The sequence below is a fragment of the Pogona vitticeps genome, chromosome 5, assembly GCF_051106095.1.
Source record: "Pogona vitticeps strain Pit_001003342236 chromosome 5, PviZW2.1, whole genome shotgun sequence".
NCBI classification, from domain to species: Eukaryota; Metazoa; Chordata; class Lepidosauria; order Squamata; family Agamidae; genus Pogona; species Pogona vitticeps.
The window spans coordinates 111,492,728-111,520,057 of NC_135787.1; the positions used below are offsets into that span (position 1 = coordinate 111,492,728).

At 41.3% G+C, this 27,330-nt stretch overlaps 2 protein-coding genes across 9 annotated transcripts in view; both read right to left on the bottom strand.

The window, feature by feature from the left end:
- Positions 1-7,320, bottom strand: part of FRMD4A (FERM domain containing 4A) — a 605,541-nt gene extending 598,221 nt beyond the window's left edge. The window contains exons 1-2 of one of the 3 annotated variants that reach the window (XM_073000747.2): positions 7,221-7,320; positions 6,346-6,460 (exon numbers count right to left, since the gene is read on the bottom strand). The gene's annotated coding sequence lies outside the window, so the exon portion shown is untranslated. Of the gene's footprint in view, positions 1-6,345; positions 6,477-7,030; positions 7,146-7,220 lie in introns of those variants that run through there. The other 2 variants (XM_073000748.2, XM_073000749.2) reach the window with 2 other exon arrangements.
- Positions 7,321-8,978: 1,658 nt separating this feature from the next.
- Positions 8,979-27,330, bottom strand: part of FAM107B (family with sequence similarity 107 member B) — a 112,875-nt gene continuing 94,523 nt past the window's right edge. For all 6 annotated transcript variants that reach the window (XM_078394272.1, XM_020809681.3, XM_073000756.2 and 3 more), the window contains 3 exons: positions 27,090-27,273; positions 14,057-14,207; positions 8,979-13,598 (listed from right to left, as the gene is read on the bottom strand). In XM_078394272.1, the coding sequence (XP_078250398.1) occupies positions 13,482-13,598; positions 14,057-14,207; positions 27,090-27,273 (452 nt within the window). In that variant the 3' untranslated portion in view covers positions 8,979-13,481. The remainder of the gene's footprint in view (positions 13,599-14,056; positions 14,208-27,089; positions 27,274-27,330) is intronic.

The window sequence follows — 27,330 nt, forward strand, 5'->3', positions numbered from 1 at the left end:
AAGAAGGGGAGGAGAAGTGAGTGAACAGAGGTAAAGGAACATCTCAACCCTTATCCCCACTTAGTTCATATCACCATAAGCCTACGATTCACTTCAGTTTCTCGTGTATCCTTTCTCACTTGTAGTCCCTGCTCCCCTTAATCTATTTTCTCTCTTCTAAAGCATGTTACAAGCAAAGCTTGACTCACAAAATTTGCCATCAGGCATTTTTTCACAGCAAATGTGAACTAGGCTGGCTGGAGATGTGTGCAGAACATTGTGCTGGAAGCAGCAGGGAGCAGAAGAGTGGGAAAACGGAGATTCACTGAAAAATAATGCATCTTGGCAGCTCTGATGATGTAAACCTGGAGAAGCTGTGCTCTCAGATTCTTCTTTTATCTCAGTAACTCAGTTTTTCCAGTCCTATCAATTAGGACCTTTCCCCCCCCCCCCCATACTCCCACGTTCTCAGATTATCACAGCAGGCTAGATCTAAGACGTGCATTGTCAGGTAATTTAAATGGAATCGTTTCTGATTCAGAACATACAGAAGTGTCCCTTATTATACAGCAGGTGGAGAGTAATCATGTTTCCAGCCACCACCGGACGATTTGCAGCAACTTAAAAGTTTATTAAACACGAGGATTTTTTCATCTTTAGAAATATTCCTGTTTCTACCAACTCAAATGCTAGTTATGGACCAAAGGAAGCTATTTTTGTACTTCCTATACAGTCTTCTGACATAAATGTGTCTGAAAGGTGTGTTTGAAATCTATTTCATAAGACTAAATCCTCTCTTATTGAAAGGCTTCTTACTTTTTTCCTGGAGGTGTAAAAGGAGGAACAGTTATTTGTGAATATGCTGTGCTAAGGCAGCACCCGATTTGCTACAGACTTAAGGCTGTACTGTGCTTTTCACAATCCGGTGGCACCAGGGTTGATCATCATTGGCTATAGTGAGGTGAATGCCCCAGGCAGCCCTTATCTTTGTATGCTGTGAAAGGACAACAATTTTTATTTACTTTGTTCATCATTGTTTAGTCATGTCCGACTCTTCGTGACCCCATGGACCAGAACACGCCAGGCCCTCCTATCTTCCACTGCCTCCCATAGTTGTGTCAATTTCATGTTGGTTGTTTCGCAGACACTGTCCAGCCATCTCATCCTCTGTCGTCCCCTTCTTCTCTTGCCGTCACACTTTCCTAACATCAAGGTCTTTTCCAAGGGGTCTTCACTTCTCATGAGATGGCCAAAGTACTGGAGCCTCAGCTTCAGGATCTGTCATTCCAGTGAGCATTCAGGTTTGATTTCCTTTAGAATGGATAGGTTTGTTCTCTTTGCAGTCCAGGGGACTCTCAAGAGCCTCCTCCAGAACCACAATTCAAAGGCATCAATTCTTCGGCGGTCTGCTTTCTTTATGGTCCAGCTCTCACTTCCATACATCACTATAGGAAAAACCATAGCTTTTGACTATGTGGAGCTTTGTCAGCAAGGTGATGTCTCTGCTTTTAAATATGCTGTTGAGGTTTGTCATCGCTTTCCTCCCAAGAAGCAGGCGTCTTTTAATTTCGGGGCTGCTGTCTCCATCTGTAGTGATCATGGAACCCAAGAAAGTAAAATCTGTCACTGCCTCCATATCTTCCCCTTCTATTTCCCAGGAGGTGATGGGACCAGTGGCCATGATCTTAGTTTTTTTGATGTTGAGTTTCAGGCCATTTTTTGCACTCTCCTCTTTCACCCTCATTACAAGGTTCTTTAATTCCTCCTCACTTTCTGCCATCAGAGTGGTTTCATCTGCATATCAGAGGTTGTTGATATTTCTTCCGGCAATCTTAATTCCGGCTGGGGATTCCTCCAGTCCAGCCTTCCGCATGATGTATTCTGCATATAAATTAAATAAGCTGGGGGACAATATACAGCCTTGTCATACTCCTTTCCCAATTTTCAACCAATCAGTTGTTCCATATCCAGTTCTAACTGTTGCTTCCTGTCCCACATATAGGTTTCTCAGGAGATAGACAAGGTGGTCAGGCACTCCCCTTTCTTTAAGGACTTGCCATAGTTTGCTGTGGTCCACACAGTCAAAGGCTTTTGCATAGTCAATGAAGCAGAAGTAGATATTTTTCTGGAACTCTCTGGCTTTCTCCATAATCCAGTGCATGTTAGCCATTTGGTCTCTAGTTCCTCTGCCCCTTCGGAATCCAGCTTGTACTTCTGGGAGTTCTCGGTCCACATACTGCTGAAGCCTACCTTGTAGGATTTTGAGCATAACCTTGCTAACTTTGTTCATACTGTATTGGTATTTTTATTATTATTAAATAAAGAGTTGACTAGTAGAGGATGATATCCAAAATGATCCTAATGTTTTCATATTCCTGTTTTAAATGGGAATTAAAACAATCAACAGTATGATTGGATTTACTGAAAATTGGGCCTTCTATATCAATTCATGGGATAGACCACCGAAGAATTGATACTTCTGAATTGTGGTGCTTGAGGAGACTCTTGAGAATCCCCTGGACTGCAAAGAGAACAAACCTATCCATTTTGAAGGAAATCAACCCTGAGTGCTCACTGGAAGGACAGATCCTGAAGCTGAGGCTCCAATACTTTGGCCATCTCATGAGAAGAGAAGACTCCCTGGAAAAGACCCTTATGTTGGGAAAATGTGAAGGCAAGAGGACGACGACAGAGTACAAGATAGTTGGCCAGTGTCACCGAAGCTACCAACATGAACTCCGGGAGGCAGTGGAAGACAGGAGGGCCTGGCATGCTCTGGTCCCTGGGGTCACGAAGAGTCAGACACGACTTAATGACTAAACAGCAACAACAACAGTGACTAAACATTCTTTTCCCTCCTGTTTATTTAGCTTGATCTAAACAAATATTAGCCTATTATTTGCTTTATTTAGTATTCTTTTTCTCCTTTTCAAATTGTATATTTAAATTAGTGTATGAATGAGGCTAGCTCTCTTTGTTCTTAACAGGACATAAACTCTATTTATCACTGGTGTGTTCAGTTAAGATATTTATGTGAGTTGATGCCCTTCCTAAATCATCTACATTTTAGAACCTATCCTTTATCCTTTATGATGTTTCTGTAAATCAAGTGGGTTAACTGAAAATAATTTGTTTTTCTGTCAAAAAAATTGTTAGCTATATCATCTTAGATGGGAGAGGCGTTTGTGGGATTTTCTACCTCAGGTGCCAAAATAATGATGATTCGGGTGCACCATTTTTTCTTGTGTGTCATGCAGCAAAAGGCAGACCAGGCAGATGCACCCTGGGTTTGAGAACTGAGAGCAGCTGGGCACAAGGGAACATTTGAAGGCACCAAATAGTAGTGTGGAGGCAACCTTCCCGATTACTGGTTCCAGTGCTCATTAGACAAGATGGGAAAAAGTCAAAGCGGAGGAGTTCTTCCACATGACCGCTGCTATTCCTGCTCTGCATACACATAATATCCAGTCTCCACAGGTCCACCCTGGCCTCTTACTGACCAGCTGATAGTGGGGGGGGGGGGAATCCATATGGAATATTTTCCCCCATGGATTTCTTTGCACACCCTCTCAAAGCTGATTAATATTTGTCTACATCTGATGTTTCCCAGCCTGTAGGAAGTAATGGCTAGGAATGTTATTTGAAAAGGTAATTCAGTCAACCAGTTCTGCTACCTCAGGGGACGGCTTTACTCAAAAACATCCAAACATTCTTCCAAACCTCCACCCACCCACCCCCAAATGCCAGACTTCCAGGGAGTATTCTAAACCTAAGTCTTTACCTCAAAGCACATCATATGGGAAGACAGGGCATATGCTAAGACACACAATATTTTCAAGAATCAGCCAGGTCTGCTGTGCCTTACCATTCTAACCAAGAAACTGGCATAAAACACAACTGGAAGAGAAAATACATTTTTCATTAGTCCTATTAAATTTTCAAGTAAGTGTGTACAAGGTTTCAGCTTTAATTTTCAGTTACAATTTCCACACCCAGATTGTGCTGCCTTTTAAGCGGGTGCAAAGTCTGAACAAGAAACGCACACAGTCAACACATATTTCAGCTACATGCTTTGGAGTTGCTGGAATGGCATGCAAAATAACAGGAAAAGTAAGGCCTCTTTCAGTTGTATCTCTTGCTGGTAGATAAAGATGGACAAAGACTTTGTTATGCTTCCAAGCATTTACTCCTCACTTAGTTCCAAGCATTTACTCCTTACTTACTTTTAAAAGAATGAAAATAAATACCTCAAATATTATTTTCAGCATATTTCCCCCTCATAATGTACTTCTAAAGCATTTTGTTATGTTTTTTGAGTGACGGAGTGTGACACAAAGTTCAGAGAGGTGCAAAATCAGGCAGTGTTTGTGATCCGCAAAGAAGGTACAAATAAGCTTGCACTGGAAATTCCTCAGGCATCCCTGCGGGCTGGCCCCTGTTGTGCTGTTTCAGAGAGATCTTGGTCTCATTCAGCAAACGGGGAACGAGAATTGGTGTTCACACACCCAAGCTTGCACATGCTAATATGGTTAAATAGCACCATGGGCAAACAAACAAAAAACAACTGCTATAGGCATAGCCTGGAAATATCACATTTTTTTAATTGCAGTCCCTAGAATCTGCCAACAAAACCACTGGATTTTGAGGGATTTACCCTCCCTCCAGGTACTTTTTCTCAAGCTCTTCCTCTAGCTAGAATAGAGCAAAAATTAGTTAATGGGTCCCTTTCTCCACAAAATCATGGATTTCACATTTTGCCCAAAGTATGTACCCTCCTAGAAGCACGCATTACCTCCTGAAGCCAGATCAATCTTTTACCAGAAACTGAAGTAAATGATAGTGGGTGAGCTCAGCCAGATGCTTATCAATATGTTATTATGTCTTCTATATAAAGTATAAAAATATATGATTCGAACCAGACAAGTGCCAAACCATCTGAGATTCAGACATCTCCCAAGTGCCTTTGAGTAAACTAGAAAAGCCACACCGAACAACTGCTCAGGTTAACTTTTTAAAACAAAAAAATACTCATGCTTTTCCACATTGGAAAGGTCAGTGCGTAAACAACAGCTAAGCGAAACCATCCAGAACAAAACTGCTATCAAAATAATTTACTACTGGAGAAGAAATGTGATTGCTTGAGCTGCATCCAAAATATCGCTCACAATCTCATCCTGAGATTATGTCCCTCTGGCAAGAATGATGGTAAAACCTGATGTTCCATCATCTCTTCCTTCTGAGGAACGGTCATAGTTTCATCCTCCAGAATACCTGTTTGAAGGTCATGTTTTGCTGTTAGGCATGACGTTAATTTTTTTTTCCTTTTTCCTTTTCTTTTTGAAGCAACCTGGCATTTCATACATTTAGAAAGCATTGGTTACACTTTGAAGTTGTAGCTACTGCCCGCTGTGGCCTTCTCATTTTTCTTACTACAGTATTTCTATTCTTGTCACTTAAATGCATGCATAAACAGAAGTTGGAGTTGACAGTAGGTGTATCTCAGTAAACACCTTTTTCCTCTCCAGTCAGCCACTGATTCATTGGTATGGGAGATCAGACAACTAATAAAAAGTATAGGTCTTAGTCAAGTACATAATACTCTTTGGGCCCCCTATGAGGGAAAAGGCAACATAAAATAAAGAAAAATAAAATAACATAAATGTGGTTAACTTATTTCCGAAAAATTAATCCTACCTTCCTGACCCCACAGGACGTTCAAGGTGATCTAAGGTAAATATAATAAAACCAACAAATACATTAACGTCCCATGAGCCTGTGCTACAATAACAATAAGAAAGGTGTATCATAGAATGGGAAGGGATCTCAAAGGGTCACAGCAACTGGACTTCTTTCTTATTAGTTTGAAACATTTTGCTACTCATCCAAGGCTGAAGAAGCTACTTGGATGAGCAGTAAAAGATTTCAACCTAATAAGAAGTCCAGTTGCCATGACTCAACTTCCAGATAATCTCACCTGGATGACTAAAATTTTTTCACAGATATCTCAAAGGGGTCCTTTATAGTTCAAACCCCTGGTGTTGTGGCAAATCTTCTTTGTTGTTTTTTTTTAAGGCAAACAGAAACAACAGAACTGCACCCCAAGCTGCAGCAACAATCAATGAAAAAAAAATCAAGGCTAAACTTCCAAGTATTATTTAGGTCAGTCATTTGCTGAAATAATACTCTGATATATTATGGCTATGACAAGCCACTCTAGCAAGTGATTTGAATGCTTGTGAGTGTCACGAGACACAAAGAGCAGTCTCATGGCAAGAGTAGGTTCAAGTTAAAGTATTATTTTACACAACAGCCTGGTAAATAAGTTCATGAAAGTGTTTTTAGTCTGTTATACAATGACCTGTTTACCTCAGGATTCCAGGATAGGAGACTCTCTCAGACTTCTATGCCTTGATAGATTCTCTGTCAGAGCAGCACTCAGTAGATACAGGTGGGTAGGTAGACAGCTTTCTAATACCATCACCTGGAAACATAACCATCTAGTATCAAATAAAAGCAGGTGATTGAAACATCCACATTCAACAAGCTACGCATGTACCAGAACATATTTGGCTCTTTTTAGTACATTCAGTGTATCACATCTATAAAGTATACATATATATCCAGCTTTTGACAGGGGATGTTCTTTGCTTTCAAACCTTAATTTAAAAAGAGTGGCAGATATGGTCGCTTAGATTATTTTTGTTTTGTTTGGACCCATATTCTCTTGTTCCTCCACAAATGGGGATGCTGGCTAACACTCATGGCAACTGAAGTGCAACAATATCTGGCCCATGCTAGCATACCCTTTTGTAAAACATACAATTAATAGAGCAACACCCGAGTTGCCTCAGCACTGCAAAATTGAAAAGGGGTGTGTGAGTGTGTGTGGATATTTTTTCAAGTTTCTTATTTTTTCTCCTTGTTGTAACTTCAAAAAGAAGCAGAAATGGTGATACAAAGAAATGATGGCTACAGTTGACCTGAAGCCTTTCATTGTTGAAGATCCTCTAGAGAAAGACAAAACTGAATTTTTCTTAGCACAAACTGACACCTGTTTCCCAGGAGAAATAGTTAGTAGGTGAATATCCGGTTCTCATTATTCTTCCATCTCCTTTCAACATGATGCAGAGCTAATTAATTAAAACTAAGGCTAGAACTCATCTTTACTGACAGAAACTAGCCTAAAATGATGTGAGGTCCCAGATAGTCTTTATATATTACTTAAGTTATTTTCTACTCACCAAGTAACCATGAGCAGCAGTGAATCTTCTGATACACCACATGATATCAGTTTCCAGGCTAATCTCTTAATGCAGCTGCAGCAAATTAAAACATCTAATTAAGAGTTCACTCAACACCTTTTCCTTAGAGGGCACCAGGATAAGGAAAAGGTGTAGTGAAAGAGATTAGAGCTCCTTACTCCAAAAATAATTTAACAAACCCACAGACACAAACAATCTGCTATTAGGCAGGAGAGGATGGATTTTATTTGTTTTGTTTTTTGTTGAAGGGGATACAAAACAAAAGTACTGGTTCATCATTAGTTAGTGCTAAAGAGGGTCTGGTGCATTAAATGTACTTATTTATTTGCATTTAAAGGGAGGTAGACTACTGGTAGAGAATATTGTACATCATGGTCTGAAGAAAAAAAAGTGGGAAGCCTGGGATATTGCTAATAAAAAGTTGCTGAGGGCATGCAGTATAATTTAGAATGTAATACACATGCTATGGGCTAAATCCAATTGTCCAGGTCAAGATGATCCATTGAATCAATGGGACTTGTGATAAGTGTTCATGTAATAAGTCACATTCATTCAACTGTTTTACATTAGCTGGGACCAACATATTAATTTAGCCTTCACAGCCAAAACGTTGTCTTTAAAATCTGCTTTTTGTTCCTTATAAGAAAACAAATCAAACCTGAGATCTTCCTTCATAATAGCAATTATACTTTCAGCACATACCCAATGGAACTAAAGTTGTTTGTCACAGATTAGTTAACTGAAGTTTTACAAAGTTTCTAGCCCACATTGGCCCACGAACACCAAATGGTTGTGTTTCTAGGCCATTTCATATACAGTACATACTACGAAAGAAAAATGCTCCACCCTATTCAAACAGCAGGTGTTTTCCGCAATATCTGATATATATGTAAATAATGCTCCTATTAAAGATACAGTTGGCAAAGCCTCCATGGCAGATTTCTCCTTCACTTATTTATTTCTCCTTGTCATCTTAGAGCAGCACTGGCATTCTGGGGAAATGAAGATCATGGGCAGCTGGAGGCCAGTGCTTCCATCTGCAGTACTCCCATTTATAGTACTTTTAAGCATTTTACATTTTCTTTTTCAAAAAAAAGTGTTCATTAGTTAGGAAGGGCATGCTGCATGTGCAAGGTTTATGTGGGAGTTATAATTTTAATATATCAAAAGATGATGGTTTAGGAAGGTGCTGCATAAGTTACAGAACTCCCAGTAAGCTCAAATCCTTGAAAACCCCAAATCTGTACAATCTGGGAAACTGTATAAATTTTGGTCTATTCAAGCAGTGGCAGTACTAATTCAGCAATTCAAGATGACCTAAAACTGCTAGGGACCCCCCCCCCGCCATATTATTCAAAATTAATGTTTATAAACTTGATTCTGACTTAAAAATAAAGCCAACAATATGCACATGGGTTCCCCACTGATTTTAATGAGAAGGGATTAAACATGCAGTTCTCTCTCCTAGTAAAACTTCAATATGCTTAAAGTTAGCTGGATTGTGCTCGTTTTTAAAATGGCAATGACTTAACAGGGCAGCTTTATCCTTTATCCTTCAAAATACAACTATGTTTCATAACATCAATGTTGGGGTTCCAAATCTGAGAATGCAAATGAGAATGCTCTACTAGTCTATTATGTGGCCCAGGTGCAACTGAGTGTGAATGTACTAGTTGCATTTTGAACTGTGGAGCAGTTTTTTTTGTTTTGGTTTGGTTTGGTGTTTTTTTGGGGGGGGGTAAATTTAGAAGAGTTCAGAATGGCAGAATTAATTCATCTGTGTCAAAAGTTTAAAAGTCCAAAGGTAAAGGTAAAGGTTCCCCTTGACAATTTTTGTCCAGTCGTGTTCGACTCTATGGGGCGGTGCTGATCCCCATTTCCAAGCCATAGAGCCAGTGTTTGTCCAAAGACAATCTTCCGTGGTCACATGGCCAGTGCGACTTAGACACTGAACGCTGTTACCTTCCCACCGAGGTGGTCCCTATTTATCTACTTGCATTTGCATGCTTTCGAACCACTAGGTTGGCGGGAGCTGGGACAAGCGACGGGCGCTCACTCCGTCGCGTGGATTCGATAAGTCCAAAACAGCTAAATAATTTCCCCCTCAAATAATTTAAGGCTACTAACATGGAGTAAAAAATTCTTGTTCAAGATAATAAATGCAAGGGAAGTGAGGAAATCAAACTATCATTACCCAACTAATTTTAACAGTTAATGACACCTTCTGTGTGCATAACCATGAACGTAATTTGAAGGAATCAGTCAGTGTGACCTTGGAATTGTGCACTGTAAAAAGAGACACAGAATTCAGTTTTAAATGACCAAGGAAAATATAGCAAAGATCAAGGTCACGTACACGGTTACATATTCCAAGCATGTAGCAGATATTTATTAAGAATTAACTTTGGTTCTAAGAATTCCACTTTCATTTTTGTAACACTTTGTTAAAAACAAACAGGAATGAGCAAATACAAAAAAATATTAAATTATGAAAACATACCCCCATTAAGGCTCCCTTTCTTAATATTTATATATGTACACTCAGAAGGAAGTGTAGCTATATCAGAATAAACACCACTTAAAGAACTGAGAGGCTACATTAACCAGGTAAAACAAAATTTAAAAGCATTCATTAATTAACAGAAGACTTCTAAAAAAGGCAGCCATTTGCAAATCAGGCAGCTCAATAGAAAATATTTAGATTTTTTTAAAAAAATGGTAGATAGGGCTGAGAACAGAATCTCAGACATGAAGGTTGTCAGTCTGTCACTGTGAATAAGAAGAGTTCAACATTCCAAAGCATCTGTTAAATCCATATTTTCAAATTCAGTTATTTGTTGTATCAACACAAAACATAATTCTGAATTCCTACACAAAAAGAAGTCATTGGGCTAAAAGTATGTTTACATTCTATGCGTAGTATAATAATATTACTTCCCACCCCATCCCCAAGATTACTACATACTGTATCTACAAAGCAGTTTACCAGGTGCTGTAAGAGACATCTTCCTTCCTCCACAAACCATACAGCTGCATCCATGATGACTTACAAAGCAGAGCAGTTGGACAGTGGATTCAACTAAAAGTCTGGCCGGTGTTTGGTAAAATCTAAGGGATTCTCACATGTTCACAGGGTTTTTTGCAACAAGATACTTATTTTACTTTGGAATCCCAACAAGAAGATATTGTGAAGCCCATTTTAAGATGCCCCTCAAAACACAGGCTGGCAGTGAAATTCAAATTCAAAAGTGATGATTTGTCAAAGACTATGGGGTCAATTCAATGTGACAGCATGAGAAACACTCAACAGTTGATAAAAGCATTTAAGGCAAGATTTTGCTGGGCGTTCCTCTCCCCTTTCCCAAAATCATTCTATGCAGTGCAGACAGTTACAAGTTGGACAGAGAAGGGCACTGGCAAATCCAACTCTAATGCAAACAATTGCTCTATAAGCTATTTGCAATTAGAAATCTCTCCCAAAATTGATCTCCAGTCTAGTAGAAGAAATGAAATTAAACAAGCTACAATATTTGTGATTCTGCTTTGCAGAAATGGCAAAGTTTCACTATGTTTCAAGCAAAGATTGAAGTCAAGCCAGCCAACATTATTGCTTCATCAATGGCCCTAGAATTCACTCTTCTAAAAATGCATGCAACATTATTAATTCAAGTCAGTGATAAAAGACATTGTGTCAGGATTCAAATTAGAAGTAAATTAGATCCCAACAGAATGTATTTATCATTGATGTGGATTTATAATGCAATTTTACGTTGAGAAGAACTGCTTGGGTCCTGACAACCTGAAAAGCATCATGCCGCAGGGAAGACTGTTTGTTGTCAATGTTGGGTCCCAAGGCCAGTAGCAAATCGGTTTTTTTTTTTTCAATTTCTAATGCCTGCAGCTATGACAAAACACAGATTACTCTTGCAAGCTGGTACCGGTATCAAACACCGTCAAGCACTTCACATGGTTGTAATTGCAAATATAAGCTTTATTTTCACTCAGCTTTCCAAAGCAAGAGTATAGACCTGATCCTCCTCTAATGTTCTTTAAAGCAGCCACTGAATGGGATGCTTCGTGATCTGTACCTGTATTCATGATTTTCTACATCTACATTCTGGCCTTTTTATTTTAAAGCATGCTTTACCAGTTTGTCATTCTCTTACTTGCATACCAAGAAACAAAAGTGCAATAAATATTTTACACACATGCTCTAAAACCAGTGTTACGACTACACAGAGCATATTTACTATAGGACCTGCAGGTCCATTTTTAAGATTTTCTTTTGTTTCCAGATATACTGGTCTGCGCAGAGTCGTCGCTTACACACCTGTAATGTATAAGCATTAAGCAGTTTTCCTCCAGACTGTATGATGCTATCAAGAGGCTGTGTCACAAAAGACTCTTCCACAGCTTACTTTGGGAAACCTTGCAGAAAGAATCATGCCAATAAAATTTGGAAATTTTATTGAAACCCAGCTACAGGAAGCAGAGCTTAGCAGTGGTTTGTTGTTGTTTTTTAACCCGATACAGAAGGCTTGTCCTTCTAGAGCAGTGCTTCCCAACCTTGGGCTCCCAGTTGTTCTTGGAGTGCGACTCCCAAAAATCCTGGTCAGCACAGCTAGTGGTGAAGGCTTCTGGGAGTTTTAGTCCAAAAACATCTGGGGACTCAAGGTTGGGAACCACTGTTCTAGAGAGTGATTTTTCCCCCCTCTGGAAAATATGCAGTTCTGAGCAAAATCTAACGTTATTCCAATCTAAAACAGCCATGGGACTTACAATTTAGCTGACTATTCACCATTAACCAACAAACTCCATTAATTTCAACTGGTCTCCTCTAAGAAGGAAGAATACTGAATGTAATCTTCTGTCTCTGGATTTTAGTCATGCTCCTACTAAAAATGGTATATTACCACATAATCAAGTGACTTGAAGATGGTCCTAGATGACTGAGCAAGTTGGACTCCAATCCTATATGCACATATCTGCAAATTAAGTCTCACTGAACTCGGTGGGGCTTATGTCCATATAGATGCATTAAAGATCTCATTTACCAACATGAGAATTAATGTTGGCTTTCAGCGTCAAAACACTGCATTCTTTGGCTGGCATTATTTTACCTTTTCCACCACAAGGCTGGTGAGATCAGTGGCCTTTCAGTTGCTGGACTACAAATGCCATTATCCCTTACCATTGGTTATGCTGGGTAGGATTTATGGGAGCTGAAGTCCAGGAAATTCTGAAGGGCCACATGTTGCCCAGCTCTTATACTTTGCAGAACAATGAAAATCCTATAGAGCAAAGGATATGCCCCAAATGCAGGCATATTCAAGTTTAACATTTTTCTTCTTAGAAGGGCAGTTCTCTATTCTGCTCACAAACTTTTTTTCCCAAGTTCCCTTAGTCTGAGAAACAATATATCATGTGACATAGAAGAAGGCTGCTGTCAAGAAACATAATCCATCCCTGTAGCCTGGTTACAAAACTAGAAGCATGGTTGTGTGGAGGAATAGATGAAAGAAAAAGTCAGCTGCCAGTTAGACACAGCAGGTGAACAATACAGAGCATTAATGTGGTGCAGCTGGCCAACAAGCTTGGGGATGGGAGGAATACCAGCCATTCATTTGTGAGCAGAGGTGACTAAAAACACTTTTTATCTGTTCAATGATGCAGCATATTGAGCCTTTCCTACTTACTTTTTGATAGTGATGAAGTACCCACACTAGTTAGTGAACAAAATAAATTCAAGTCAAAAGGAATTTGTGTTTACACTACAGACTTGAAGGGTAGGGAAAATGAGTACAGTTCATTTCCGAAGCAGGCATTCCATACAGGAGGCAAATGAGAAGTGGTTTCACAATACTTTGTTCTTCTGCATGGCAGAACTCTACAAAGTTAAGAACAAGAGGAGAGAAAAAACACACACACACATTAGCCTGAGTTGGATCAGGAATAAGCAAGCAATGCAAACAACTCATATTGTTTCTCCGGTCAAGTATTTTGGGCAGGTCTCTCAAGTGACAACGGGTTGCTTGATTATCCTCTGATCTCCATAGTATTATTGGCGAGTTTTATCTGTCATGCAGTTCTTAATCCACAGGTTCCAGAATAAAAAATGACCTCGTATTGACCACAATTTCCCACCCAAATCCAGGGCAAGAGGGTGAGACATTCTGGAGACGTCCTGCCCTGGCAGCCACTTGATAAAAGCTTTCAAGTCCCTCAAAAAAAAAAAATCCTCTAAGAATTTTGGGCTTCTGCTGATTCTTGAGCTGTCCTCCTCAAGTTGCCTTTCACTTTGACAAATTCAGGTGCATTTTCTTGCTCTTCCTGGATCTTCTGCTTCTCCAGTTCAAGCTGAAAACAAGGGGGATATATTGTTTAAAAATAGAAGGCATGACATTTTTTTAAAAAAAGCAGTGCTTTTTGAAATCTAAATTGTAATTAGTGAGGAGATCTAAACGGTAATTTTTGTGGCAGTACATAGAGGGTTTAGACTGACATGACAGAGGAGAAGATTTGTGAAATTATTTCCACCCCTTCTTATTCATCTCCCACTTATCTGGGTCACCTTGAGAATACATTACCTGACCATCTTGCTGGGTAACTATTGACAAAACTGCATTCCATGAATTTGCTCCTACAATTTAAAAACCTATTATTATCTCTGTTTTTTAACAGAAGACTACTGTGGAACTAACAGTCATTTCTTTGTGGGTTTCAATACAGTTTTAAGCTGTTTCTGAGCAACCAGATTCATTTATCGAATTCTGGAAGGTTGTCAAAGTTACTGATACACTTCCATCCGCTTTTACCTGTTCTAGTTTCTGTTGCCGTTTGAGTAGCTCTATTTCCAAGTCTGATTTTTTCTTCTGTGCCTCCTCTTCTTTCTGCTTGAAAACCAGGTCTCTTTTTCGTCTTTCCATCACTTTCTGAAGCTCAGGCTTGTTCTGAGGAGCCAGGCCCCTTGTAAAAGAAGTAAAAAAATGACATGTTGAGCTATAAATCTATGAGATGACATATTTCTACTCTGTTATGGGAGTCATGAGAAACTAGTCAATGATAGAAGTCAAACTCATTAAATGTCCATGAATCTTCATAGGAACAAAGCAACAGTTCTGAAAAGAACAATTTCTTTGTAGATGTATCACATATGCAGTCACTAAAATAGGAACCATATTGATGACCTTTCTCCAAACCACTCATACATCAGGGGAGATATATATAAACCCTCGTAATGAGGGTAAATGAGGAGACTGCAAAAAATGGTCTTAAGCACATCAAAAAAAAAAAAAAAAAAAAACTAAGATCATGGCCACCTCCTGGCAAATAGAAGGGGACAATATGGAGGCAGTGACAGATTTTATTTTCTTGGGCTCCATGATCACTGCAGATGGAGACAGCAGCCATGAAATTAAAAGATGCCTGCTTCTTGGGAGGAAAGTGATGACAAACCTCGACAGCATGTTAAAAAGCAGAGACATCACCCTGCCAACAAAGTTCCACATAGTCAAAGCTATGGTTTTCCTGTAGTGATGTATGGGCGTGAGAGCTGGTCCATAAAGAAAGCTGACCACTGAAGAATTGATGCTTTGAATTGTGGTGCTGGAGGAGACTCTTGAGAGTCCCCTGGACTGCAAGGAGAACAAACCTATCCATTCTAAGGGAAAGCCTGAGTGCTCACTGGAAGGACAGAACCTGAAGCGGAGGCTCCAGTACTTTGGCCATCTCATGAGAAGACTCCATGGAAAAGACCTTGATGTTAGGAAGGCAAGAGGGGACGACAGAGGATGAGATGGTTGGACAGTGTCATCGAAGCAACCAACATGAATTTGACAGAACTCTGGGAGGCAGTGGAGGACAGGAGGACCTGGCTTGCTCTACTCCATGGGGTCACAAAGAGTCGGACACGACTAAACAACGATAAACAAAGTAAATAAAAAATTGTTGTCCTTTCACAGCATACAAAGATAAGGGCTGCCTGGGGCATTCACCTCACTGTAGCCAATGATGATCAACCCTGGTGCCACAGGATTGTGAAAAGCACAGTTCAGCCTTAAGTCAGACACGACTAAATGACTAAACAATGATGACACTGATGTATCTACCTACTACTGACGGAAACTGAACAGGGACACACACACAACACACACACACACACACAGTGGTGCCTTGCTTAACGGGCGCCCCATTTAACAACAAATCCGCATAGCGATTAAGTTTTTGCGAACACAAAAGCGATTGCATTGCAGTATTTTAGATGAAAAAATCGCTTTGCGATGATTGGTACGCTGTTTCGCTTACTGATTTTCGCATAGCGATGTTTTTCCAACAGCTGATTGGCGGTTCCAAAATGGCCACCGGGTTTTAAAAAAAAGGCCACCCGCTGTGTTTTTGCGCCCATTCCTCGCTTACCGGGCAGTGAAAATGGTGGCCATATGGAGGATTTTCGCATAAAGGTGAATTTTTTGCCCATAGGAACGCATTAAATGTGTCTATCTGTGTGTGTGTGTGTGTATTCTCTCAAGTGACATCTGTTGAAACATGGGGCAGAACATCCTTAGCCTCAGAATCCAGAATGAAAAGCGGCCTCTTAAGAGACATCTACCAATGTACTCTCTGACTGACTGCCATCATGCAATAAAAGGGGTCATACCAAGGGCTTTTCTTCATACTAAAACCTGTTCAATCTCTGGTATTGGTATTTTACTCATAGTAAGATAATTCTGGTTTAGTTTTGACTACTGATTTACTTGATGCTTTGTGTCTTTAAGTGCTATTATGTATCCCTGCAAGACCATATGTTTACAGTATGTGTCCCTTTAGATAATTACACCAATGAGTAAGAGACTATGTATCTCACTGATATTCAGTGCCATGTAACCTTGAGTTTTAAAAGCTGGGGAAAGTGGGAAGATTCCTTATGCCATGCTGTAGAGCTGTGGGGGAGGTTCTTTGTGTCCTAGTCACAGTAAGCAAATAAATGATAACTTAGGCAGGCCTTCCACATTTGGGCTACTCTATGACTGGAGGTGGTCTTAACTGTGTGAATGCTAGCTATATCTTTTATTATTATGTTTTCAATTGATTTGTTTATGTTGTCCTTAAATCAATATTTTGTTTTTAATGGGTATGTTATCATTCTTAGCTGCTTTGAAAGCCTTTAGGTTGAAAGGCAGTGTATGAATTAAATAAGCAGATTTAAAGGATTTCCAGAATGGGCTTGGCAAATGGGCGGTGGTGTCGTCATAGTAACCAGGGCCCTCAAATGCAATGGGCTGGCAGGTGCACTTTCATGCAAGCTATCTATCTACACTACTAACTAATGACTATACTGTTAGAAAAAATGTACTTAACCTTGGTCACAATATGTTGTTTCTGCTCCAGTAATGTCATTAAATTTTGTACATATTTAAATCAAAAAGTATTTAGATATTGTTTTTCAGATAAACCTCACACAATTGCAGACAGGGAGACAGCTCTGTTTTCCGCTCGGTGCTAAATGCTCTTAAGTTACCCTGTGTTTACTGCTGAAGACCAGAATATGTTTCTTGATGCCAACTTTCAGACCTGCTTTCTGCACATTTTTTGATATGGGATAGGTGCTTTGTGAAACTCTTAAGGCTTGAAAAACCAGCACTGTACAGTTATCACCGGTGAAGCCTGGCTTTAAAAAGACTAAGATCTAATACGTTTGACCCTGCTGAGCCTCAGAAGGAAGAGAGCTGGCATTCATCAGCCAAAAAGAGTCTCCTTGGGACTGTTCATAAAAAGGCAGCAACCTTGAGAAACTCTGTCAGTTTGTGTGGTTTATCTCAATGCTCTAACACAACTGTTTGTCACTAGGTGGTGCTGAAGTGCAACATCCATTATGGAGTCCTGGCAATTGTTCTCATAAAAGAAGTGATTGTTAAGCCCACCAAATGACAGCTTTCTCTATCATTATCTGTGGCAGGGAAGAACAAACCATCCATGCTGTTGGAGGAGATACAAACAATATTATTGCTTAATGTTACCAATATTGGCAGTGCTTTATAGACTAATAGAATCAATATCCGTTGCAGTACATCACAATACTCACTGGAACTTGCTGGAGATACTCTCTTAAAGGTAAAGGTTCCCCTTGACAATTTTTGTCCAGTCGTGTCCGACTCTAGGGGGCGGTGCTCATCCCGCTCTTCAAGCCATAGAGCCAGCGTTTTGTCCGAAGACAATCTTTCCGTGGTCACATGGCCAGTGTGATTTAGACACGGAACGCTGTTTACCTTCCCACCGAGGTGGTCCCTATTTATCTACTCACATTTGCATGCTTTCGAACCACTAGGTTGGCGGGAGATACTCTCTTACATGTGGATTTAAACCCAAATAAATAAAACAGGGTCCCAGTGAGGCCTCAGCCCTTCCCCTTCCCCAAGAACAGCAAGACCCAAGAAAGGGGTGCAGGTAATAGCTCCTTACAAGAGGACTGTTCTGGCATTGTCCTCTCTCTTCCTGGCTGGGCTTTATGGGATGACAAAGAATTCATTCACAAACTGCAAAATGCTCTCTGCTTGGTAGCATAGACAAGAATAAGGTAAGGAATTCAATCCACCCCAGGTCTTCCCTTTTTCCTGGGAATGCAGAAGAAGAAGCCAACCAAAAAAAAAATTAGTTTGGTGATTATGAGACAGTTGTGGGAGGGGACATTTGGGAGTCTGAAATAGCCATCATTCCAAGTGACCAGAAGTTAAAGATTAGCTAGCTTGTGCTATATTAGAAGCATGATTACTTCTTATGGACCACTACATATTTGTTGCTAAAATTGGGCTTTGAAATTGCTCTTCCAGTTTCCAGGACAAACTCCAGCTTGTTAAATACATTACAGGTATTTTTCTGTACAAAAATCAGCTAGCAGATATTCTTGTTTCTATATAGTACCTGTTTGGCCAGCCAGGCAAGGTTTGTTGGGTGACAAGGGTGTGGGGAGTGTTGATGTATAGGCCACTAGCAGACCTTAAACAATTAATTGTGTTTGTATTCTATTTTGATTGTGGCTCTGATCATCAGCTTCTTATAGCTGTCAAGAGAACAAGGTGGTCATCTCAAACACTCTTTTCCAACAACACAAGAGGGGACTCTAACACATGGACATCACCAGATGGGCAATAACAAAATCAGATTGATGATGTTCTCTGCAGCCAAAGATGGAGAGGCTCTATACAGTCAGCAAAAACAAGACCTGGAGCTAATTGTGGCTCTGATCATCAGCTTCTTGTAGCAAAGTAGGAAAAACTACTGGGCTAGTCAGGTATAATCTAAACCAAATCCCTTATGAATACACAGTGGAAGTGAAGAACAGATTTAAGGAACTTGATTTGGTGGACAGATTGTCTGTACAGGAGGCAACAACAAAAACCATCCTGAAGTAAAAGAATGCAAGAAAGCAAACTGGCTGCCCAATGAAGTCTTAAAAATAGCAGAGAAGAGAACGGAAATAAAATGCAAGGGAGATAGGGAAAGCTACAGAAAATTGAATGCAGATTTCCAAAGAATAGCAAGGAGAGACAAGAGGGCCTTCTTCAATGAACAGTGTAAAGATATAGAGGAAAATAATAGGGGAAAAAAACAGAGATCTGTTCAAGAAAATTGGAGATATTAAAGGAACATTTTATGCAAAGATAGACATGATAAAGGACAAAAATGTTAGGGAACTCACAGAAGCAGAAGACATCAAGAAGAGGAATTATACCAGAAAGATCTGGATGTCCCGGACAACCCAGACAGTGTGGCTATTGACCTTGAACCAGACATCCTGGAGAGTGAAGTCAAGCAGGCCTTGGAAAGCATGGCTAACAACAAGGCCAGTGGAGGTGATGGCATTCCAGTAGAACAATTTAAAATCTTAAAAGATGATGCGGTTAAGGTGATACACTCAATATGCCAGCAAGTTTGGAAAACACTGCAGTGGCCAGAGGATTGGAAAAGATCATTCTACATCCCAATCCCAAAGAAGGGCAGTGCTTAAGAATGCTCCAAATACCGTACAATTGCACTCATATCACATGCTAGCAAGATTATGCTCAAAATCCTACAAGGTAGTCTTCAGCAGTATGTGGACCGAGAACTCCCAGAAGTACAAAAAATGGTCTGAAGCTAAACATAAAAACAAACAAACAAACAAACAAACAAACAAACCAAGATCACTGGTCCCATCACCTCCTGGCAAATAGAAGGGGAATTTGTGGAGGCAGTGACAGATTTTACGTTCTTGGGCTCCATGATCACTGTAGATGGTGACAGCAGCCCCAAAATTAAAAGACGCCTGCTTCTTGGGAGGAAAGCCATGACAAACCTAGACAGCATCTTAAAAAGCAGAGACATCACCTTGGCAACAAAGGTCCACATAGTCAAAGCTATGGTTTTTCCAGTAGCGACGTGTGGAATTGAGAGCTGGACCGTAAAGAAGGCTCACCACCAAAGAATTGATGCTTTTGAAATATGGTGCTGGAGGAGGCTCTTGAGAGTCCCCTGGACTGCAAGGAGATCCTGAAGTTGAGGCTCCAATACTTTCGCCATTTCATGAGAAAAGAGGACTCCCTGGAAAAGACCCTGATGTTGGGAAAGTGTGAAGGCAAGAGGAGGGGGGGACGACAGAGGATGAGATGGTTGGACAGTGTCATTGAAGCTACCAACATGAATTTGACCAAACTCTGGGAGGCAGTGGAAGACAGGAGGGTCTGGCGTGCTCTGGTCACGAAGAGTCGGGCATGACTAAATGACTAAATAACATCAACAATTCTATTTTGCACCTCTAGAATTAGCTGGTAGACTGGTTTTGTGTTTTGCTTATCTTTCATCACCCATATATATAGGACTTTGCAGTCATCATATCAAGAATCACACTCTTTATTTTCTGCTAATGCATACTTACATACCTATGTGTGTGTACTGTACAGGTGTATATATGTATGTGTGTATATATACATGTGTAAATAAAGCTCAGCACTCTAGTGTGTTGCCTGATATAACTACAAGGTGCTGTTTCAAGGAAATTATGAGAAATCTAGGATGTTGTGCTGTGCTACTACAGTGGGGTCTTGACTTGCGAACGGCCCGAGGTACGAACTTTTTGAGTTACGTACTTCTTGAGTTACATCTGAAAAAATCCATTTTGACTTGCGAACAGAGAATTGACGTACGAACCGAAAAGGCAGGGGAAAAGGGCGGGAAATTCAAACCGTTGGCGGCGAAGAGGCTGCTTCTTTAGCTCTTTTGCCCCAACGGTTTGGAAAAGGGAGGCAGAGGACAAGAGAGCAAAGATGCCGGGGGAAAGAAGAAGGGAGATCTGTAAGCAGGCAGCGATCGGAGTTGGAATGGGAGCGGTTGTCAATGCAGCTCCTTTAGAATCTGTACTGTACCTGTAGCTAGAAGCCCGGAAAGATGCATCCAGCAGTGTGGCCGGAGGAGAAAGTCCAGGGAAATACTGTGCACGGAGATCTCTTATCCAGCCTGTCTGAGCCAGAGCTGTGGTGCTGGAGAGATCGGTGCGGCGGTAACCGATGCCGGCCAGCCCTCGCCCCTGCTGATGGCTGTAGGTGTGCGTGGCCACGGCAAGAGGAGCAGCGGAGAAGCTGCAAAGCTGCCCAGTGGGAGGGGAAAAGCCCTGATCAGCTCCCGCCTTTGTCCTCTCCCCGCCCGGCTTCTCCGCTGCTGAAACCACCATTGGGGCAGCCCTTTGGGAGAATCCGGGTGGCGGGGATGAAAGGCAGGAGCCGATCCAGCCTTTGTCCTCCACCGCGCGGCTTCTCCCGAAGCGCTGCGCCCGATGGTGGTTTCAGCAGCAGCGGGGGAGAAAGGCGGCGGGGGTGGCCAGGCTCGGCAGCCATAGCCCTGGCCCGGTGGCAGAGGCCAGGCCCAGTGGCGGCGGCCAGAGCCTTGGCCCAGCAGCGGGGGTTAGAATCTGGGAGGCCTCCTGGCAGCAGCGGTGCAGGTAAGGTTCTGCTTTCTGTTTTTTAAAAACTTTTTTTCTGGTCTTTTGCAGGGTGGGATTGGGCTGGTGGGGTTATGTTTGTGTTTGCTTTGTGTTATTTTGCAACCCTAGGGGCTTGCAGAGTTTTAGTTTTTTGGGGGGAGTATTTTTTTTTTCTGTGGGTCTGTGCTGGATATGATTGTGTTTGCGTTGTTTTTTTTTTTGCAGCCCCAGGGGCTTGCAGAGTTTTAGTTTTAGCGGGGTATTTTTTTCCTGTGGGTCTGTGCTGGATAGGATGCATGCATGCACTGGGCAGAAAAATGGGCTTCTGATGCTTGCTGCAAAGACTGGGCTAAGATGTGAGTTCCAGACTCCTGCCCGTGTGTCTTTGTGCTGAAAAAAATCAGCACAACATGCTTTAAAACATGTTTTAAAATTGGCTTTGTTGAAAAAAAAAGATTTCAAAAGTGCTTTGCAAAGTGTTCCCTGCTTTCCTGAACTTTTCTTGACCTAAGAAAAAAAGAAACAAAATATCCCCCTCTAGTGGCAGAAGGCGGAATAGCAGCTTCCCATTAGTTTCTATGGACGGAAAAGAGCAGATACGGATTAAATGGTTTTCAATGCATTCCTATGGGAAATGCAGATTTGACCTGCGAACTTTTTGACTTGCGAACTGCCTTCCAATACGGATTAAGTTCGCAAGTCAAGACCCCACTGTAATGGAAAAATGAAAGCATTGAGGAGAGATTTATTGTGTATGTGTGTGTGTGTATGCAGAAGAGAACGAAAGACTCTCCAAGGAAATAATTCAAGGGTTTTGGATATCATATTTATCTAAAGCTATTTAAATGTAAGTTACCTTAAGAGTAATACAAATTGTTTACATGATATTTATCAATGGTTTCTAGAAATAGAGTAAACCTGAAGGAAGCTATGATGTTTTTTTTAAAAAAATCTGATATCATTTCAGTCCACAGGTTAATGCTGCTAACCAGAAGCAAAAGATGAATGGAAATAAGAGCCCCTTTATGTATGTTGAACCTAAGGAGGTTTTAACATGCTGTGTCGTGATGGGACTTTCTCCAGGAAGGAGGCAGGAACTTGACTCTGAGAAGTATCAACCAACTGAACTTAGATGTTTCTTCAGAACAGGTCACAGAAACGAGAGTTAGGCAGTATCTTGGAGGTCATCTTGTCTAGCCCATGGACAATGCAGGTCACCCTAAGAAAAGATTAATTCTAGATATCTAGTGATTTTTTTTCTTTTTCAAGGATCCTGTTCTGAATCAGGCTAGTTCTTTGTACTTAAGCACAAGTTGTAATATGTTCAATATGTATATGAGCCAAGACTTTCTTCCAATGAAGTTGATTATACTACAGAAAGAAAGTAGGAAGCCAACTGCTTTGTATCCCCACCATTACCATATACAGTACAATGTTTGTGCATGCCATTTCACTAATATCATAGAGGAATATCCCTCATGGCAAAGTTCAAAACATGCATTAACCTTTTACCTTCCTGATCATAAGAAGGATGGGGTGCAAGGAAACAATTTCTTTTAGTGTGCCTAATATACTAGCCATAGGGATGATTTCAGTCTAAATGGGTAAAGAAAGGGCACAGGACTGTTTGCTTGTCCCTAACTTCCTTTTTCCCTGCAGTTATTTTGGTCACAGATATCAAGTCCTAAGATTACAGACTTAAAATGTACTCAGAGCCATTTTATATAATTTTTACAAAAGATGCAGCTATCAAACTGGACAGATAACTGTTGACACGTGACTATAAGTTACATTTGCAGCCTTTTGCCAACTGCTGTGCAATACAAAAATGATTCTTCGAGTGCAACTACATTGTCTAAAAAATCTGAGAATTGTGTCAGGGTATTATTATATTGATTCATATGCTCTTTGTGTCACTGTTGCCATCCTCATGGGGCAGCCTCAATTGAACCAAGTTGATTCAGTGCAGAGAAAAACCACTGCTCTTTAAATCACCTTAACTAGATCTGGGGTGGCTCTTTAATCTGCCCATAGGTCTCTCCTGATTCCACCTGCCTTTTGTTCTTGTCCATAACTGTCTTGTCTGGTGTTTATGCTTTTTGTTGTGCTTGGGGGTTTACTTTTTTCTTCCTTCAAATTTGTGAGTATTTTCTTCATCTTTTATTCTAAGTGGCATAGCGCTGCATCAGTGTTGCACAGAATGTATTCTTCTGCAGTTAAAACTTCCCTCTTATCTCCTTTGACAATCTACTACTATCTATAGACCTTTCTGAGCAACAGGCCAGCAAAGCTTGCAAATGTAACAGTAAATATTAATTTAAAAAACCCTCACAAAATGGAACTGGTCTGGATGATAGGCCTCCCCTTAGTTTTTCACCTGACCAGTTTGCAGCCTTTTTTAAATCTAAAGTGGAGGCCATCCGACGGGACCTCTCTCCTTTTTGAACACAGTAAGTCGAGCAGAGATGTCCAGCGCTCCGTCTTGCCTGGTAACCCTTGACTCCTTTCAGCCTGTCACGCCTGATTCTGTGGCCAGAGTACTTGACCGCTGTCGAGCCACCACCTCCTCCTTGGACCCTTGCCCGGCCTGGCTAATCAAAGCAGCCAGGCCGATAACAACAGAATGGGCCACAGCAATAATAAATGGGTCTTTCCTTGAGGGCAGGTTTCCCTCTGCCCTCAAGGAGACACTCATTAGGCCCATAAGAAAGAAACCTAATTTGGCGGCAGACGAAATTGGCAATTATAGGCCCATCGCCAATATTTCTTTCATGAGCAAAGTAGTCGAAATTCAAGCACATCTGGATGAAACAGATGCCCTGGATTCTTTTCAGTCGGGCTTCAGGCCATGCCATGGTACAGAGACAGCATTGGTCGCCCTGTATGATGACTTGTTGAGGGAGGCCGACAGTGGTAAAATTTCTTTGTTGGTCCTCCTCGACATCTCAGCGGCCTTCGATACCGTCGACCACGGTATCCTCCTGGGGAGGCTCTCTGAGTTGGGTATCGGTGGCTTGGCTCTAGCCTGGCTCCGTTCCTTCTTGGAGGACCACCCCCAGAGAGTGCAGCTTGGGGAGAGTATTTCGGCCCCATGGAGTCTCAATTGTGGCGTTCCAGAGGGGTCGATCATCTCCCCAATGCTGTTTAACATCTATATGAGGCCGCTGGGTGGGGTCATCAGGGGATGTGGAGCATCGTGCCATCAATATGCTGATGACACCCAGCCCTATATTTCCTTTTCACCAACTGCAGGTGATGCCATCCTGTCCCTCCAGCACTGCCTGGGGGCCGTACAGCAGTGGATGCAGGAGAACGGGCTGAGGCTGAACCCGGACAAGACGGAAGTTCTGAGGGTGGGTGGCCCTGTGGATGGTGGCTTGGGAAACTCCCTCATGTTTGGGGGGGTGGCCCTGGCCGCGAAGAGTGGGGTCCGCAGCCTGGGGGTACACCTGGACCCGATGCTCACCATGGAAATGCAGGTGGCATCGGTAGTCCGCACCGCCTTTTTCCACCTTTGGCGGATTGCCCGGCTGCAACCTTACCTAGACACGGGGGCGCTCACTACCTTAGTACTTGCGCTCGTAATTTCTAGATTAGACTACTGTAACACGCTCTACGTGGGGCTTCCTTTGAAGCTGATGCGGAAACTTCAAGTGGTGCAGAATGCGGCAGCCAGACTCCTTACTGGAGTGAGAAAATACCAACATATCTCTCCTACTCTGGCCATGCTGCACTGGCTGCCCATCCGTTTCTGCATTGACTTCAAAGTGTTAATGCTTACATATAAAGCCCTAAATGGTTTAGGACCTCGATACTTGGCGGAACGCTTACTCCCAACTAGTTCTACCCGTGTCACCCGCGCGAGCCAGGAGGTGAGGCTGAGGAGCCTGACGCTGAGGGAGGCCCAGAAAGAAAGAACTATAAACCGGGCTTTCTCGGCGGTGGCTCCTCGTCTCTGGAATAACCTACCTCCGGAGATTCGCGCTGCACCCTCGCTGGGTACTTTTAAGAACCAACTAAAAACATGGATGTATAGGCAGGCCTTCCCTTCCAGTTAATTCCTGTCCTCTTTCCTTTTTCCCCTCTTTATTTGATTTATTTTTATTTTTCCCATCTTATAGAATCATTTAATTAATTAATTGTTATAAAATTTTTTAGAACTTGTTATCCTTATGTTGTAAGCCGCCTAGAGTGGTCGAAATGACTAGATAGGCGGGGTATAAATACAATAAATAAATAAATAAAATTAAATAAAACACCAGGTCAAAATGGTGTAAGAAAAGATGTAAGAAAAGGAAAAACGGGGGGGGGGGGGGGGAGGAGCAAGGCATAGTATTTGTATGGAGAAGCTAAAGTAACCGGATGGAAGGCAAATCACATGTAAATAACAAGCCAGCAAGTTTCCAGTGCCTACTTAATGCAGCACTAAAATTGAATGGTTTATGTTTTAAAAACATTAAAGAGAAACAGTTCAGAAAGCAGACATAATTGGGACAGCATCTTATACCATCTCAAACAAATCACCAAAATGTCAGTACAGGGAATGCCCCCCCTCCCAGAATACAACAACATGGCCATTCACATAACCAAAAACAGGTGGATGGGGTGGGCTGGCTGGATCCACTTTTACACCACTCAGTTTGTGCAAGGCACTTTTGTTCTTCCTGGCTTTAAAAAAAGGTGATGCTTTGGTTTCATTTTTCTCAGATAATAACAAAAGCAATGTTGCTAGTATATCCTCGAGTCATTTTTCCTCTACTTTTCCTAAAATGCACGTATGCTTTCTGAGAACTGAATTTCAAAAGGTCATGTTATTGACTTTCCTACCATTCAACACTTAATTGCAATGTTGTTTACAGGACTATCAATTCTATGAACAGTCAGGCAGTCTGGCATATATGGATGCTACACAAATAAAACTTTATTAAAAGGAGCTTAACTTTGGATAAGATCACTGTAGGTCCCAAGAAACTAATATATAAAACCACATAAAGGGCAGGGTTATACAATGCTAAATTGTAGACTTGCATCCCTCATCTATATTCTCATGTGTTTCTTTGGCAATTCAGTTCAAAGTTCCATCTGCTACACTTCAGAACTTCTCTTGGAGAGCTACTCGTATATTTAGTGTCTTTAGATTCTCCTTTTAGTCTTTCTTTGTATTATAAATACAGCTACACCTCTATTCGTTGTTCAGATGATCTGCCTTCCTAGAGAGGGAAAATTCTGTTTTTCTAAAGAAGGCCACCTTGATGGTCCTGTGAGATTTTCTATATCATTCCCACAAGCAATTACATAGTTCTTGTAAAAGGGGAAAGGGAGGGGGGAATACCCTCAACTCTTTGGGTGAGAACGCTCCCCCAAGACCTCAAGCTGCCCTGCATGGTATATTTAAGATGCAGCACAATGGAAGCAGGTACACTTGCATGAGAACATGTATAGACAACAGATTTCAGTGAACAGGATTATTTTTGTGGTTTTATCTTAAGGCAATGCCTGGCCAGAGTCCGAGACTTGATAAAGGAATGCCAGAGGCCCAGAATATTCAGGAAAGGCCTTTCAGTGGGAACTAACCAACTGTTTGATTTAGGATCACTGAGCAATAAACAGGAAGGAATGGTCAGAGAAGCCAACAGAGAACTTTTCTTTCTCTGAGGTAAGAACCATGTGGTGAGGTGGAGTATCTAAAGCCCTCGGATGCTGTTGCTCAGAATTCACAGCCATTAGCTAAGCTGGCTAGTGTTGTTGGGGCCAACAACCCAAGAGCATTAAGAGAGGCAGAGGTTCTGCACCTCTGTCTTAACATGTGACTGCATGAGAACAGAAAACAAGATTAAGCTCCTTCATTACTGGAAATTACTTGTGCTGCTTGAAGAATTTACCATCTTGTTTCTTACCTTTTCTGATTCATACGAAGTTCTCTATGAAGGTCCTGATGATTTCGGGATGATTTAACAGGATTAACTAGTTTCTGGGGTCTAATTAGTTCAGGATTGTCCTCATCTATGTAATCTGGTTCGGCCATTATATTCCTCGGAATGGGAGAAGGTTCTCTGAACTCAGAATCTTCACTGACGTTATCTGTAACACAGAGAAAATATTCTTGCTCATACTTTATCCAGCAAGAAGAAAACATTA